The sequence below is a fragment of the Epinephelus fuscoguttatus genome, linkage group LG12, assembly GCF_011397635.1.
Source record: "Epinephelus fuscoguttatus linkage group LG12, E.fuscoguttatus.final_Chr_v1".
NCBI classification, from domain to species: domain Eukaryota; kingdom Metazoa; phylum Chordata; class Actinopteri; order Perciformes; family Serranidae; genus Epinephelus; species Epinephelus fuscoguttatus.
In genome coordinates, this window is record NC_064763.1 from 40,970,271 (window position 1) to 40,987,919 (window position 17,649).

A 17,649-nucleotide genomic window follows, 5' to 3' on the forward strand; every position below is an offset into this window, starting at 1 on the left:
ATCGAAATATTATCGAAATTGCAATTATGCAGAGTGCAATATCCAAATTGCAGGAGCTGCAATTTTTTGTTAAACTGTTATTATAAATGAAGCACTGTGGTGACACAGAGATGCCCTGGCCTGCGAATCATATTCCAGACATAAGGGAACAGCTGATTTGGTACAGGTCAGGCAAATAACACATCATCAGCATTATTTTCTATATTTTTGTAAGTAAAAATTAAATGCAAAAATGACCAAATCTACTAAAATCGTGACTCATATCACAATTGCAGTATCTGTCAAAATATGATTTTTGAATTATGGATTTTGCATATCGTGCAGCCCTTAATCTTAGTGTCAGAGACAAAAATGAGTCCAAGTTCCCTTAAATGACATTTATTTATTTCTCTATCTTGGTTTGCAGTAAACATGAGCAAAAATATACATACAGTAAGAGCAAAAAATAAAGATCCAGAATAGAATTATCATCCTTTTGGGGCGAGAGTATCTCAACGAATTTCATGGATTTCTCTCTTGACCTATCCTTGCACCACAGTCTTAGGCAATAGTACGATTTAAGACGAGGGGGTTAGGGTGGGAGTAACAAGGTTTGTTAACATTATTCTGTATTTGAGACATGAACAGTTGACGCTCTCTGATGCTTGCGTTGGACCATGTTGCAGTTTTGTTCTAAAAGGTTTCTGAAGGTTTTGCACTTGAAAGTTCTCTGAAAGCGCTCTCTGATGTATTCACTACCAACATACTGCTAATGACTTCTAATGTCTTCATTCTGATACAAGGGACCCCAGCGTTCAGAGAACTTTCACTGAGTTAAGAAAGTAGAAAGGATTCATGACAAAACATGTTTCTACATTAAAAAAAAACAAGAAACTTCTCCAACCAAGCTGTTAACATTTTGCCATCTGTTGAATTAAATGCTGAAAACCTACCCGATAGCTCCCACAGCACGATAAAATCCAAGCTAGCTTCTCTCCTCTTTACAACAAAATAGCAATAAAAATACTCTTTTCTGAATAAAACAATACTTTTTATATTATTCCATCATGATAATGCACGCTGGCAAAACTGCCTGACTGCAAAATCTGTACGTTCTTTCCTATTTCCTCCTTACTCTTGATGACAGGCAGATTTTTTAACCGCCTTTTTAATCATTACATTATCAGCCACATAAGAAATAAATATATTGCTTTTTGAGGACATCTCCATATTATCACATGAGCAAAAAAACAGATAAATGGAGGTAACAGCAAATGACATTCTGTGACACTGGGGAACAACACTGTCTGTCCACCAGGAGGCACTGTTATGTTGTAGTGAAACACGTTCCTTTTGTGCGCATTATTATCATTATTATTATTATTATTATATAAGAGTAGGCCTTTTAATAAGACGGGGTGCTTAACCCTCCACCTGGATCCTACATTGTCTCTGCTGAGGATGTGTCAGTGCAGCACAAGTAAATCAAATTGAAACTGTCATGAAGATCTTTGGTTGAAGAACTTATCTTCACATGCACATGAGAAAAAAAAAGAATGTCCAATTAGGTGATGAAGCAAAACATTTTATTTGCCGAGTGTGATTTAAAAAGAGTTTGATCAATTTAAGGATGACTGGGGTAAAATAGGATTGAATGCAGTGGAAAAAATGAGCTTTGTTCTAGCAGTTTTGAAGACAGTGATTCAAGAAGGAGGAGGAGGAGGAGGAGGAGGAGTGACAAAGTAGGGTAAAGAAGTTGAGCATGCCTGCTCTGGATTATCTGACCAGATTAAGAGATTACAGAGAAATTAAGTAAGTGTTGCAGAAATGCCAGAGGAGAAATGCATGTGAACTTCTCAGTGGTTGGTCATAAAAAGCAGAAAAAAGGAGCGTCAGATAACTGGTGGAGTACATCTTTCATTATGAATAACCCTCCAGATATAGATCAGATAATCACGTTACATCTAATTGTCTTCCTTTGTCAAGTCTGGATCAGATAATGAGGTCGATATTTGTGAGAGAAGCACATGGCTCTGAGAGATATTAAGTGGTGGAGTCGAGCCAGACCTTAATGTGAGCAAACAGATGCTTGTGTTCCACATTTGCTGCAATGACATGGCAGAATCACAGTCGCATTGGTACAGTTTTGTCACCATGCCAAAGTAGAATGCCTGAGTTTAACAAGTGTGACTCCACAGATTTCTCCAGCCAATACTTACAGGTGTTTCTCACAACTCTGTGTGCCTTTACTGCACAGTGAATGCACGTTAAGTAAACAGCACCAAACTCAGGCCTAATCTATAATTTTGTAACAGGTTGGTTGTTCAAACTGGTTGTCTAGTTATCGTAATGGCTTTGCCTTCAGACTGATTCATACAGCAGTGGAGAATACTACAGGAAAACAACAAATTCAATGAAAACAAAAATTCCCTTTCTTCTATTTGGTCAAAGAAGCAAATCTGCAGTTTTGTTCTGTTCCTACAAATTATAAAACAAAACTACCAACTCACAAATTCAAGACTCTAGTTACGATTTTGCAAACTACTCATTTTGATATCCTGGATGAATATTTTAGAGGATGATAATGGACATGAATGAAAGAAAGGGAACAAACACAAACTTTCAACATCCTCCAAAACTCCACCACAACTGTACATAAATATATTCAAAGCACACTTCCAGTGCAAATCAATACAAAATATGACAATGGCATCTATTTCTGATACAAATGAAATAGATGCAACACACGCAAAAAGAAAAAAAAATAAAACCGTCTAAATAAAATGGTTAAAAATCGGGACACAAGAAAATGGCTCTTGGTTTATAGGAATAAAATGACAGACACAGTGACAGGGAGCGCAACGCGATGGCGCAGCAGGAGGATCAGTGTTTCTGTTCTCATTTGATATTCAGATGGTTGGTTGGGAGCTGACTGGGAGTTTTGGTTTCTGTCAAACTAAAGTGATGCCGTAAGATGCCTGAAACATGACAGATGTCTCCTTTTGTACTTCATTTCAGATCAGTGGTGTTGATATGAGCATCCTTAGCAACCTAAACATGACACACATGTGTTAACTAGGCTGCTCTCAGGTCAAACAACCAGTGTGAATATCAAATGATCCAAAATAATTATCATTTAATGGAAGCTTTCTCATCTGGAGAATGGTATCAGGCATTCATAATGTATGCCACTTAATGAATATTGCACATTGCATGCAATTTCCCGACCTACAGTATGAAATGGGACCTGTGAATGAAACACACACGCAAAAACGCACACACACATGCACAAACACACACACTCTTAAAGGTTTCAACCTCTACTGTAACTCCCATTTTTTCGTAGATGTATGTTGTTATCGAAACACACACATTTGCTGTGTGTGTGTGTGAGATTTACAGTGTGGCCCCTCCTGGTGGTCAGTGGTTTAACATAACCTTATTTCACACTTAGCAGAGAGGTGGGACACAGGGGCCTCCTGCCATCATAGCACACGAAAGACGATACACACATGCAAAATGGCTTCATCTCTGCATCCATCCGTCGAGATATACACAAGTCTGTTGGATTATTCTTTTAGGTGCAACGAAATAGACGTATTGATATAAGGTTATGATACCGTATAAATACTGTAGATATACACATTTTGTATTGTAATTTGTGTATATTCATATATAGAGGGATACTCTATAAGGAGGCAGCAGGAGGGGAGCAGCAGTAAAGTGTTAATGTTGCTGATCCTTGCAAACTCTGAAAACACATGTTCACGTCCTTTACATCCCCTAGATTTGTCATGCAGTATAAATAGACGTCACCTCAAACTAATTTACAGAAAAGAATTTGTCCCATAGCTCACAGACAGAAATAATGACAGGATTGCCACCCTTTTATTCTTGCCCCATCTCATCACACAACTGGACAAACAATGTCCCCACAATGTGGGGGTTGTAAACAAATCCTACGAAGGGTGTGAATACTGAGATTTGTTTCTGTGTATGTGCAATGTCGCAGAGAATGAAGAAAGTAGTTTTCAGGAGAGGAGAAAGGTCAACCTAGTTAATAGTGTTGATCCTCAGCTTGAAAGACACTCTTCCGGCAAACTTGTCTCTTTCACTTCCTTGGGGAATGTTGTTGGCGTTGATCTTGCACTCGATGTTGACATCTTGATTGGCAGTAATGTTAAGGAACTTGACGGCAACCAAAGGCTGAGAGTAGTTCACCTGCAAAAACACACCCAAGGATGTCCTCAAACGCAGGAAGTAATATATTCTGTCTGGTGCATCTTTAATGAACTGTCTGGAGATACAAGATGGCTGCTTGGTTATAAGCAGCAATGTTTATCAAATTAAGTCATTATTAAAGCTGTAGTTGGTAACTTTAATGAAAATAACTTTGTGTCATATTTGCTGAAACTGCCACTATACTCGGAAAAAAATCTCGTCCCTCCTCTTCTTCTCACTGATTGTAATGGCATGAATCCACCGTCGTGCACCAAAAACAACCAGTCACAGCCAAGGAGTCTCTAACGCAGCACTCATGTCGATCACAGCGCTGATCAAATACGAGTCAAAACTGTGTTACTCCATTGCCAATTTCTCTTCTCAAATAACTACAGAAACATACTTTAGTGTACTGTTGACAGTTGAAATAAAAAATCTGTGACATGACCACTACAGTCACCAAGCACCGCTCGACGCCCACCTGCTGGACCAACGTTCTCATTTCACAGCTACACAGTACACTGAAATATGTTTCTGGGAACATTTTCAGTAAGGCAAGGCAAAGCAAAGCCTCGTTTGACAGTTTGACCCAGCCCCTCGGAAAGTGCGCCAAGCTTTGAAGCCAATTATGGAAATGGAGAAACGATGTAATTACACTGTCACGTGATGCCCTACGCCCCAAATAGACTTTTTCCCATTGACTTACATGATGAAAGAGATGACTGTAAATTAGTGGACACATTTTATTAGCGTTACAACCCCCGTGAAATGACTCCTTAAAACTATCAGGATTTGATCCATTTGGTCCAATAACAATTCTAAAGTCCAGGAGAGCCACATGCTTAAATCATTTTATCCCCATTTAAATAAGCGGAGGGCTAAACTGGAAGTTAGCCACTCGGCTACCATAAGTCTCTAGTGTGCTTGCTGTATGGGTCGCACAGTGCGTAAGTAGTGCTGATCATCCGGGTAATTTTATAAGTTGCAGGTAAACCTTTTGGCTTCATGCACCACTGAGCAACTCTCATAGAAATGAATGAATCCACTTTTACGTCTGGAACCTCCCGTCTACAACGGGCTGGAGACGCGCCCTCGTTGAGGACTTGGCTCAGATTCCTGAGTTACTCTCTTATAGTGAAGCCTCCTTAGGGAATCTGATCCATGAACAGGACATTAAAGACTCCTTGGCTCTGGTAAGTTGTCTTTGTTCACTTGCAGTAAGGCCATTAGGAGCACTACGAGGCAATAGAGCAAACAGAGGAACATGATGGTTGTTTTTTTCACTGATTATCTGTCTCATTCAGTGCTGTGTGAATACAGAGACAGTTTCGGCAAACATGAAAAATGTTTTTTTATTCAAATTAAAAGGTACCAACTCAAGCTTTTAGTTATTAATAATACTAATTCTGTTACTACAAATTCATTTCAGACTCCATCTTACCTGAGCTTTCTTGCCATAGTAAGGGTAGTACATAAGGTTGAAAGTGCCATTCGGAGGGAAGTACATCAATTCTCCAATTTTGTCAGAGTCTTCTTTCTGAGGGGGTGAAACAACAGTTTCATCAGTTACGGTGAAAAAGATCCCTTCATACATGAAGGAGAAGGAAGGTGAGCCTCGTTAATCTTCTTCTTTTCTCTAAATCCAATTTCCCAGTGTGCCTACGATCTACTTCAGCAGTCTATTCATTGAAAAACACATCATCTACAATCTACACTGCTACTGCATTTAAACATTATCTGAAGTCTAAAAACACAGGTCCTGCTCCGTTCTTACCCATTGATCTTTGCCAACTTTGTATTTCTGAGAGTGAACAAGTTAATGCAACACAATGAGAAGAAAGAAAGAAAGAGGGGGAACATGCACAGGTGTGTAAGTCGCATGCAATACAGATATGATGGATGAAACAATGCAAACACAGACATGAAAGGGAATGGAGACGAGTGATAGGTGGCATATTGCAGATGAGAGTGAGGCACAATAGCTATGAATGGGCTGAAATCCAAATTGTTATGTTAAGCCTTTCATTGTGAAAGACAAAAAAGGGATTACCTTTGCACCACAGGTGACATACGGAGCCTGTCCGTCCTTTCCTGGCAGCATCCCAATCACCTGGAGAGACAGAAAGACAGCACGTCTCCAGATCCATTCCCATTTCACTCTCGTTTAAACACAAAGGAATGAAACATCATGTTTCAAATTGCTATAAGACACACCAGAAATAAAAGATAAATCCAATAACCAGTGACTATAATCTTGATAATGACTTCCTTTTTTTATTACTGGGATAATCTTTCCCTTATTCCCAACCAGTTTCATTATCTCAGTCACTCCATAGTCTCCTAGCAACACCATCCCTTTCCCTTCCCTCTTTCTTTTTCATACCCGATTCAGCTTGATGATGATGCATGGCCTGCCGTCCTGGTATCCATAGTAACGGTCAGTAAGTCCAGAGCAGTCCTCCAGAATGGTGCGGTTGAACTGACAGGAGCGCTTCGGGTTGTTCTTCACATCACCGCTGTCCTCCTGCAGGAAGTACCGGTCTGGGACGCACTCGTCATTTTTCTGGGCCTGGACGCTGTCGTTGTAGGCTGCAGGGGGAGAGGGGGGAGGGGAGAGGGGGTTTATTTGGTTTGTAAGGGCTTATGACTCAACTAAAACCCTGGTGCAAGGCAATCTCCTGCCCGCTGACAGTAAAGGAATTATCTCTTATTAGGTAAAAACAATTCATTCTAGATTGGTAGATAATCCACAGCAGTAAGCTTTTTGAGTCACTGTACGAGAGGCCGGCAGCCAGACTTACGTGCCAGGAACCTGTCCAGGGCCTGAGCATACATGTCCCAGCTCTCGGTGTTCTGGATCTTATAGACAATCTCATAGGTCTCATCTGCTTTGGGTCTAATCACCATGCCTGTGAGTGACAGATAGACAGCGGGGGGTCACAACACCACGCTACGGACTGTGACCTGTGTTCAGGCAGTGTGTACCATCAGTAACTGCACCTGGTGTAGCGAGCCTGTCTTGCCAGGTGGGTTTATGGTCGTCCAAGGTCTGCAGCATGACATACATGGTGAGTGCAAACAAGCCGGCCAGGAAGATGTAGAAAATTACATAGAAGAGAAGAATAAGACCTGCAGACAAAGACAGAGGAGAGCTGCATCAACTGTGTGCAATATCAGTCTGTCACAGAAGAAATAGATCAAATTATTCACCTCTATACATTGAAAGTTTAAATCTTAATCAGGGGGAAATAAGTAGGCCTACTGAGAAAATCAAAATCATACGAATGGAATAAATCAAGCAAAGTTTATTATTTCATTCAACACTGTACAGATCTGCTACTGAAAAACATATTAGAGATATATGTGTCGAACAAATCATGTGTTCATATTCTAAAGCATCATCCAAGCCTATTTAGCTAGTTAGCTAAATGGCTAACCGTCCCTGCTAAATTAAAGGCTGTTCTTTCTCAAACTGTTAGCTAATTGTATGAATTCATGAATGTAACTTTACACCTAATATCATTCTAAATTGTGATGCACTCACTTATGTATCAACATTTAAGATTTACAGTCTATATTTGTATTTTTAGCCTAGAGACAAAGTCTGCACTCAAAGCGAATTCAGTTCAGTATGATACAATTTAAAACATTATGGCCTTTGTAGTAACTAGAATACATGGTCTAAGAACATGGCAATATATTGTCACAATAATAAAATAAAAACACAGTTAAACTAAGAATTAAACAATGTGCTAAAAGTAAATTACTGCAATTAAAAAATACAGTAAGTTCCTGTAAATGACATATACCGTCTGCACTATACCCATAATGCTATGCAAATTACAGTGGCTAACTGTGAAGATGTTCAGGCTTATTGGGCATTTTGTACAGTATTAAACTGTAAAAGCAAATTTTTGTACTTTCAACGCCGTATGTCAGATACGCCTTGCAGACAGCACCCCTCCGCTTATGATCACATCTGATAAAATAATCTGAATGTGTCGAAAATGACACCATGTCTACACATGATGTAACATTTCCTGTCTTTGCAACAAAAAAGAGGCATGACCTACGTCCAGAGCCAGCCTTCATTGTTTTATTGTGCAGTGACATTCTTACATTCTTTTGCAGTGACTGCTGTATCCAGACTTCACAATACATGTCTTGTGCTGCTGGCTGTGCATTACAGTGCAATGAGGCTTGCAATTTATACACCAAGAAAACTTTGGGTAAGTGCAGTCCATTTGATAATTACCATAATGCACATTTCTAAGTATGAATAATGGTACATCTGAGTGGATAATGGAATCAGTTCATTTCAATTAAATGCTGCTGTCGTGTTGTGTCTGTGTGGTCACTTTCTGACCAAACATGTTCACAGGAGGCCGGTTAATCCTCATTAAACGAGAGGAGCTTTATTCCATCTGCCTCTCTCTTTCTCACTCACACATGAGCAGCCGTCCTTTAGATACTTAAAATATCATTAATTGCACAACATGGTCTAAAATGAAGTTAATCATCTAATTGATCACAATATAAACTGTGTGTTTACAGTTGCTTTCCTCACATTCTTGGGTCCATTAAACCAAGATTGACAGGCAGGTCTCTGATCGGCTTCATTACAGTGTTTCCCTGTCCACAGAGGAGAGGGGATGATGACAGAGGGGGGCACAGGTGGAGGGAGAACAAGGACCCCCCAGAGACCAGGCCACAGGGTCAGGAGATTACAGGCCATCATAGACTAGGCCTACTTCATTAATAGTGTAAGAAGACCATAGTGATAACGTTACATTCGATAGAAAGTGGGGCTGTAGCTAATGAATTTGTCATTTTTCTTTCTGATTGATGCTTAAAAAAAATTGTGACGTCACAGTCTCCCAGGTGACATCGTCCAGTTGCTTAATCCGTCCAGTGAACAACTGAAAACCAAAGGATATTAAATTTGCGTGACATTTGAGGAACCGATTAACTAATCGATTAACTGACTTGTTTTGGCACTTTCTTACAAATTAGAATTAAAAAAATCATCTGTAACACTGTACCACTCTGTCACTGCTGTATTTCCTTCAGTGCGTGGAAGTTAGATGAACCGTCTCTGAAAAGACTCCTTTATGTGATGCTTCCTACTTGGAAACGATCAAATACTTTTGAAGCAGCTGTTTGCTCCCACCTCAGGCATTCCTGTCTACATAGAGAGCAGGAAAACATAAATAGCATTTTCTATGACACATCCCTCATTTTCAGCATCAACACCTGAGACCCGCGTTGTGTAGCAACTGAGTGTCCTGACCCTTGTGCCTCTGCTGGATGGCCCCCAGCGTGGAGCTCACTCACTCTGTCAGCAGGCGCTGCATCTGCCTCCCCACACAGCCGGGCTTACAGGAATCCATAACAAAATGTCAAGGGGAAGCTGCTCCGCGGGGGGCAATTATTACAGAGGGGTGTCTTGATGATTTAGAGCTTGTGTGTGCGTTTTTTCACCCAATTGTTCCAGAATGATTGGAATCTGGAGGTGAAGCGAATGAATGGGTGAGTAGGATAGCTGTGAGCATCCCGTCTGTCGCATGGAAAAGACCCAAGCTGAGTCATTAAATATATACAGAGTCAGTCCTCCAGGCCCCGGACCAAGCCAGAGGCACTACAGCGAGAAAGAGCGAGAGGCATCAGAGATAAGATGTGACAAAACAAAGTGTTTAAGTGTTTTTCTCTGTCATCCAGGGGGGATGTTGTGCTAACTGCAAATATGACACCACCCAAGGGAGAGTGGATGTGCACACGTGCATATGGGGGTCAAGCGTGCAGGCAGGGTGGCTTTCCCCCTGGCAAAGAGGGTGTTAGGTTCACAGTCTGCCCTCTCAGTCCATGCTGATGATAGACAGTGAAGCATCTCTCTTTCACCCCGGTTTTGTTTGCAGACGGCAGTTGAAAGCAGGGAACAAAAGGCCGGGGTGGGATGGTTCAGCATCCTGTTCTTTCTTCAATAATAATGACAGGAGGTGTCTCTTTTCTTTCAGAATTAATTAGGAGGACACGCTGCTCAATTGCTTTGTAAATTGGTGATCAAACAGATCTCTGAACTCAAAATTAAATGCTCCAGAAAAAGAATAAATAGCTATGTGCTGTGGTTCTTTCAATGTCAAACCATTTATTATCTTGTATATGGTCTGCAATCTTGCACTAAGACCGGCATCAGGGTTTTGTTTCCTATCAGGCCCTTTGAGGCTGTTTTCCCATGTTACAGTAAGAGCCTTTTGTTGTTTTTGGAAGTGGGAGGAGCAGAACACTTAATTAGTCCTATTTTTAATAGAGTTAGTTGTTTGACCATGTTTGCCTGGTGTCATCTGGTGGCAATGTAACATCAAAATTGCAGGACTGTTCTCTTTTATCAAGGCTATTTCCATATCATTACAGCTCTTTACACAAAGCAGAATACACAAGCAAGTGTTCTGCGTTTCATCCTCAAAGGAGCCTTTGATCTAACACTCTGCACGTACATTATGCTGCAAAACTATAAGTGGAAACAACAAATTTGCCTTTTAAAAAGACTGGAGACTTGACTGGTGTGTTTTCTTGCCTTATTCTCACTGCATGCTGACATACAGAAAATGGATGGATGGACTGCCACGCAGTCAGACAAGTGGGGGTTGAGGTACAGTACGTACAGTGTGTGCATCATTAGGAGAATGAGGAAGTGCTGAGGTGAAATGCCAAGTTTAGCAGACCTACATGTAGTGGCTGACGACAGAAATAGCCTAATTAACAAGCCTTAGAAAGCACAGCTTAAAAAGGCCACCAGACCTTAAAGCACCTGGGACGCACTGAGCTGGATTAAGTCGTACACTGCGGGAGGATTCCAGCAAAGGAAGCTACAGTCAATGATCCCAACTCTGCAGTAACAGAACAATGTCCATTCATGAGACATTATCACTGCAAGTCAAATCACTTTCAGCATTATTCCAACCACAAATACTGAACTTCTGTGAGATCATGTCCCCAGTGTAAAGATCAAAAAATAATCTCAGTTCCTGAAAGTGGTTTACTTTGCTAGATCCTACCCTCTGAATTGATACCTTCCCCATCAGCCAATGAAGTCATTAGATTAGGATTAAATCCCTCACTGATTTACACTCACTGGGAGGGGCTGGGCTGGAGGTGATACAAATAGCATTTGGCCCTCGGCTTTACCCAGATTAAAATGCTCCAATGTCATTAGAACAGAGCCATATGTGCCCTATCATTTCATGAATCTTTGAAACAGTGGCAGGCTGGGTATATGGCAGAGGGGAGGACAGTATGTGGCAAGGCTGGGATTGCATCTTCAAAATCTCTGGGGGGGAAAAGCCTGAAAATGAATGACATCACGTTGAATCCTCATTAGATAAAAGCTGCAGGCATGCAACCCTATTCCTACTTAACTTCAGCAACCCATCAGCCTGTGAAAAAAAGTCCTCTCTGCAGCAGAATTCATGATGAAGCTAGCTAAAGCTCTCACACAGACAGGAGCTGATGATATGCACTTTGCAACAGAGTGGAACCTGTTTCAGCAGTGCTGCAGTAATCTGGCTAATTCAAATGTGAAATAAGACCATATGCCTCCACCCTTGTGCCGAGCGCATTGCGCAGTGAAAGCAGTGCCATAAATTAATAAATAAATAAAGAAACTAGGATTTTTTTTCTTCCACCGGCTTCCACAGGAGCGGTGCCGCATTCAGGTTCTAGCACCAGACTGTAGTGGACAGCAACAGCCATCTCATTACCTGCGCACTGAGGGAAATAACAGACTTGTATCAGGGTGAATAGACATTATAGTTAGACTGTTCATCTCTGAAGGAGTCCCCTTCTTGCAGCAGCATGTTGAAGCTTTTGGAGAGGCTTAAGAGGCTATGACAGAGACCTGTTACAGAGCCGAGGGACAGTGTTTGCTGCATTGCTGTAGCTGGACAGTACTTACCCCAGCTGCTCGCCGTCCTGCCCAGAAACTCCCTCGTCCTCGGGTTCCATATAAATTCCTTCCACCCGCTTTTTTCTCCATCCTTTGCCATTTTGTCATAAAAGTTTGGACAACCAAAGCTCTAATGAAAGTAATGCAGTCAGAGCCGGGTAGGAACAAATAGGCAGACAGCAGAGAGAGACGGAGAGGGAGAGATATGCTACTGTACCACCGCGGCTGGTGGAAGAAGAGAGGCAATTACTCAGGTCTAAGCGCTCAGACGCACAAATGAATGCACACTAAAGTAAAACCCCAGCCTATCTGATAACAGAAAGATGGATAGTTATAGTAAGAGGTAGCGGTCCTACTCTCCAGCACAGACCTAGTAGCCTATATGCCCTCCCCCCCAGCTCTTGTCTGCATGCCGCAGAGTTTTGATGAGTGGTGCAGAAATCTAGTGATACTGCGGTAAAGCACTCACTCCGCCTCTCTCTACAAGCACCCCCACTATCTCCATCCTCCCCCCTCCCTCCCCTCCTCTCTCCTGCCTCCATCCCCGGCACAGCTGCGCCCTCCTCCTCCTCCCGCTTGGCCAATCATATGCACCGCATCGCTCTTCCCTCGCGCGCCGGACGCATGAGAGACAAGCCTTGGAGCGAATGGCGCGGTGGCTGAGGGCATCCTTTTATTGGCTCACAGGCTCTTATCGTCACGTCCCCCAAAGAAAAACCAACATGATATTCTTCTGATATTCCTAAAGGACTCGAAAGTGTCAGTGATCGTTGTGTATGATATTGAAATCAGCATCATATTCATGTGTTAATGAGACAGGGACGTTATTCAGTACATCATATTTCCCATCTAGTGTGCCATGGATCAGATATCACAGAAGCCTGCTATAGGAATTATTATTATTTTTTGTAGCAAAACTAAAAGAGAAACAGGAACTTCAGATAATAATGTAGACACTTATATAGAAAATAAACTTCAACATGTTAATGTGATTTTTCTAAAACCCATCAGGGAAACTGTGAGACTGCATATTTTAGCATTGGTTGCACATTTTAAGCTACAGGTAGCATAAATTGTTGGCACTATTCAACTGATTTTTTCCCCAGAGTAATAACTGATCCTAGAGGAACAACGATTATAATTCAAACTATTAAGGTTGGTGAAGGTCTGATGGATTACTCTGAGTCAGTATGCAAGTGTTAGTCTGTGCTGTACTGAAACAGTGTCTGTGGTGTGATGCATGGAGCCACAGCAGCAGCAGCAGCAGCAGTGGAGGTAGCGCCCTCATATGGACTCTGCAGGCGCTGCAACATCTGCAGCAGAAGTGCAGTGGGAACACGATGTCCACCTCCCCGCCATCTCCACTGTAAAACAACACGAGGCATGAAAACATGCACAAATCCTGTTTGTTGTGTAAAGTTCATTATATAAAATTTATTTTTAATGACAATATCAATGCAAATATAGCACTACAGTGATTTCCAAGGTACACCGTATCTTACCATATCAATATAGTATGGCACTCATATAATGGCCACTGTTTTAGAAGACACACAAAAACCAACAGCTTCTGTAAACTATTTTTGGAAATGATACCTAGGGTTCCATATCAGTCTGTGAGAAGGAATCATAGTTAGGTGATTTACTCGGTATCTGGACTTAAAGTGGGCACAATAGTCAGTATCATTGGGGACATTTTCAGTGTAAGGAATCTCTGCATGCATTGCACTTGCCCATTTCCCTCAACCTGACCTGTGTTTGTTTGAAAATGGACTCAGTAAGCTTGAAAAAACCTGGACCCTCAAACACGAGCAGGTGGGAACTAAAAACAAAAAGGCCAAGCAGTGACTCTCAAACATTTAGATAGGTCTTCTTTTCACTGGGTGTACTGTACTGTACAGCTTGGTGCTAACTAGCATAAAAACGACAACAACCAAGAGACATTCAAGTGCCTTAATACTATTACAGAAGGGCTCACTCTTCAAGGTACAAACTTCATTTCACGTGGCTTTCAGAAATAAAACAAATATGTAACAATAACCACTATATTAATAATGTTTCTCATGGTCACACCATGTAGTTGAATGAACAACACCAGTAGTTCAAGATAGCAGCAAAGTATTCAAAATGTCAAGACAACGAGCCGTTGAAATCTGTACACAAATAAAAATGAATGTAGAAAAAAGGGTATAAATAAATCAATAACACAGCTTAAAGGGAGTCTTGCATAAATTTAAATAAACAACTGTTGGACTGTGCCTTTCTTTAGAGGGCTTACTGTTTATTAGTAGAACTATAAGTAATGCATGGACTGGCTGCAGCAGATAAAGTACTTAATTCTTTTAGAAAAAACAAGTGAACAAAGTTATGTTTATACAGTATATGCTACATAATATGTATTGATTACAAGTATGAAAATGGAAATAATTGCTACATTTTCAATACAGTTGTACATATCTATTTACAAGACATTAGGGTTTAATTTCTCATGAGCGTATACCATGTTTTGTGCAGATTGTTCCAGCATTCTGTTTGAGGTGATCAATACTCACAGTCTTATCAGTTGCACCATATTGTACAGTCTGTGTTGATGGGTGTCAGTGCTTGTTTTTCTGTGTGGTGGAACAATCACTAATGTGCATCTGTGGATAAGCATGAGTGATGAAGTTTTTGTACCATTGATCTGTATCTATATTTGGCTGGACTGCACAGTATGTGCCATCTGTCGCACCACCTTTTTCGAACTGTACCCCAAGCGATATATTCATCTTTTTATACAACCACATGTTATCATAGTGAAGATCTGCTGTATGTAAAAGTCGGACATGATCATCTCTACACATATTCTTTTACAATACTGTATGTCTATCGTGACATGCAGAGAATGACACAGTAAATATGACTTATTCAAGTCTTAGATATGTATGTTAGGCTAGTTGACACAAGTTTTTAATTATGTTGCTCCGGCGTTGGGAGCATATTGCTATAAAATTGCAGAAACGTTGAGAAAGTAAATAGATTTACATTACAAATATGCAAACAGATACAGTAGGTAGCTTTTACTCCTCAGTGATGATTATTTGCATCCACAATGACAATCTATTGATACCAAGACATCTCATATGCATTTACGATTTTCAAGAAACACTTCAAAAACTTATCAATGAGTCTGGCCTTTTCTCATCCACAGAGTAGTTTCTATGCGTGTTGGAGAAAATATATGATTCCTTTATGTCTCAAGTAGTCAGGAGGAAATTTGGCAACACCAATCTAAGAAAACATCCCACCCATTATTAAGTTGGGGTCTTCATTTTGTGGCAATAATACTGGCGTTTTGTGGCAAAAAATCATTGGCAATTAGAACACATCGAGAAGGACATAGTACAGAGCAAGTACAAATCACCCCGGTAAGAGATTAATTTAGTCTGATTGTAATACTTCCTTTCTTCACCTCTTTTATTGGCCTTTTTTTGTTTTGTTTTCCCAAATGAGTTCAAAGTCTCCAATAACCTTCATCACTGTTCTCAGATCAGTTTATCACACAAAACTCTTTCGTTCCTCTGTGGTACTTATGCGTTCCAGTTACTGAACCCATTTTACTCTCCTCCTCAGCCATCTTCAACTCCTCTGTGTGTTAGTCTCTCTTCAGTGCTGTACTTGCTGGCCTGTCTTTCCACCTCAGATAGCCGTGTCCCACACGACGGCCTGCGGCCTCTGGCAGGGTGGCGTGCCAGTCTTACGAGGCTCAGGTGTCCGTCTCCAGCTAGGGAGGATGGGCATGCTGTCCTGCTTGCACAGGCTTTTGTCAGGGCGCCTGTGGGCCTTGATCTCTTTGCACAGGCAGCGTTTACGCTCGATGACTTCCAGCAGCTTGCCGTCTCTCTGGCTCTGCGTTGCGGACGGGGTGGTGCCCCCGCTGACAGGAGGCTGTCCCTGTGCCAGCTGGGCGAGGTGCTGGAACTGCAACTGCAGATGGTGCTGTTGCTGAAGCTGCTGAAGCTGCTGCTTTAACTGCAGCTGCTGCTGGTGAAGCTGAAGCTGCTGTTGCTGTCGAGACACACTGGGACTGCTGGGACTGCAGGGCACTTGAGGCTGGGCCAGACCATGCAGCTGAACACATTGGGAAAAAGTCAAGTGAATTTATGTGGTGTTTAATGATATTACAGTATTTCAGTTTCTACATGCATAATCACTGCAGTGCTGTCTGCAGTGACAGCCAGCCCTTGCACAGTGAATAAAACTGCAGTTCCTGAGAACAGCCACGAGGATGCAGCACTGCTTCATCTATCACAGGTTGAGGGAGGGTCAACCAGCCGCATGAAGACCGTCTCTGCAGCACACTCAAACTGCGTCAGCACTTGCTATGCAGCCAGAATCTGGGCAAAATGTGCTGCTAGAAGACTGCAGCTCATCACTCCAAAACACAGTACAGCATGTTCTATCATCCACTATTCTCTCTCATTTCCTGATTACATATCAGCCTGCGTCATATACCTTTGCAGCGCTTATTCTTTTGAGGCAGGCCAAAGCCTTATTCTGCTCACTGGGCATATCTACCAGCTATAAATAGATCTGCAGGAGCACTGTCTCTAGCAGAAGGGGAAGTAATAATGAGACCAATATTAATGTTCACTCCCAAATCTACCATGAATGAAGTTAATAGAGTCTAAAGTTACACGGCTGGGTGTTATATATTAACCTGATTCAGGGCTTCTCGTGCTGGTAGGCTGCTCTGTCTCTGGACGTCTCCTCCACCCACCTGTCTCACTCCAGCAGCAGAGGAGGAGCGGCCCAGCCGCCCCACTTCTGCAAAGAAACAAACATTACACTGTGTGCCTGATAATGAGAACACTGGCACATAACTTTTCATTTTAACACACGGAGCTGTGAATGTCTAACGACACTCGTGAGTTGGGGCTGAGCTTTTGTACGCTGTGTGCTCATTATATTTTAAGTTACTTGACAACTGTAAAGTAACCTTATGAACAATGGAGCAATACAAGTCTGCTTACACACAGATTTGTTCCTGTGTCACTCTGTCAATGTTAATCTGTCAGCTGGGTGCTTTTTATTATCTTGTAAACAGATTTCCATTGAATGTATTGTAACAGGGTCACACAATTTAATTTTGGTAGTGATCCTAATCTGCCAGTTCCGCTATTCAAAAATGATTGTTCATTCAGACTTAATCATAATATGAACCTGATAAATTTTCTACTGAAATATTTGCATGGAAAAAAAAAGACTGTAACACAAAAGCGACAGAAGTGATGTCATTGAATGAAAACTACATCTGATTGCAGACAGCACTGGTTGAGTTTGCACTCTCTGCCTGCTTTATCCTGTAATATCACTTTTATTACTTTACTGGCAAAATAAATTGCACCCTGTCTGTACATGTACTTAGCTAATATTACCTTACTAAACTCAATTCAGTTATAAAGTGTTTTAAACAACCAAGTTTGGGGCCCCATAGGACCAGAGCTCCTGAATATATGTGTGCGGGG

The 17,649-nt window shown here is 41.4% G+C and overlaps 2 protein-coding genes across 2 annotated transcripts in view; both read right to left on the reverse strand.

The window, feature by feature from the left end:
- Positions 1-464: 464 nt before the first annotated feature.
- Positions 465-12,615, reverse strand: atp1b2b (ATPase Na+/K+ transporting subunit beta 2b). The gene is made up of 7 exons (XM_049591830.1): positions 12,152-12,615; positions 7,201-7,329; positions 7,002-7,109; positions 6,584-6,789; positions 6,251-6,310; positions 5,642-5,737; positions 465-4,200 (listed from the first exon to the last, which is right to left on the reverse strand). The coding sequence occupies exons 1-7, from the start codon at positions 12,240-12,242 to the stop codon at positions 4,033-4,035; spliced, it is 858 nt and encodes a 285-aa protein (XP_049447787.1). The 5' UTR covers positions 12,243-12,615; the 3' UTR covers positions 465-4,032.
- A 1,007-nt stretch (positions 12,616-13,622) lies between these two features.
- The window catches only part of LOC125898120 (neuronal tyrosine-phosphorylated phosphoinositide-3-kinase adapter 1), a 40,117-nt gene continuing 36,090 nt past the window's right edge, over positions 13,623-17,649 (reverse strand). The window contains exons 6-7 of the mRNA XM_049591797.1: positions 16,842-16,948; positions 13,623-16,252 (exon numbers count right to left, since the gene is read on the reverse strand). Coding sequence (XP_049447754.1) covers positions 15,821-16,252; positions 16,842-16,948 — 539 coding nt within the window. The 3' untranslated portion in view covers positions 13,623-15,820. The remainder of the gene's footprint in view (positions 16,253-16,841; positions 16,949-17,649) is intronic.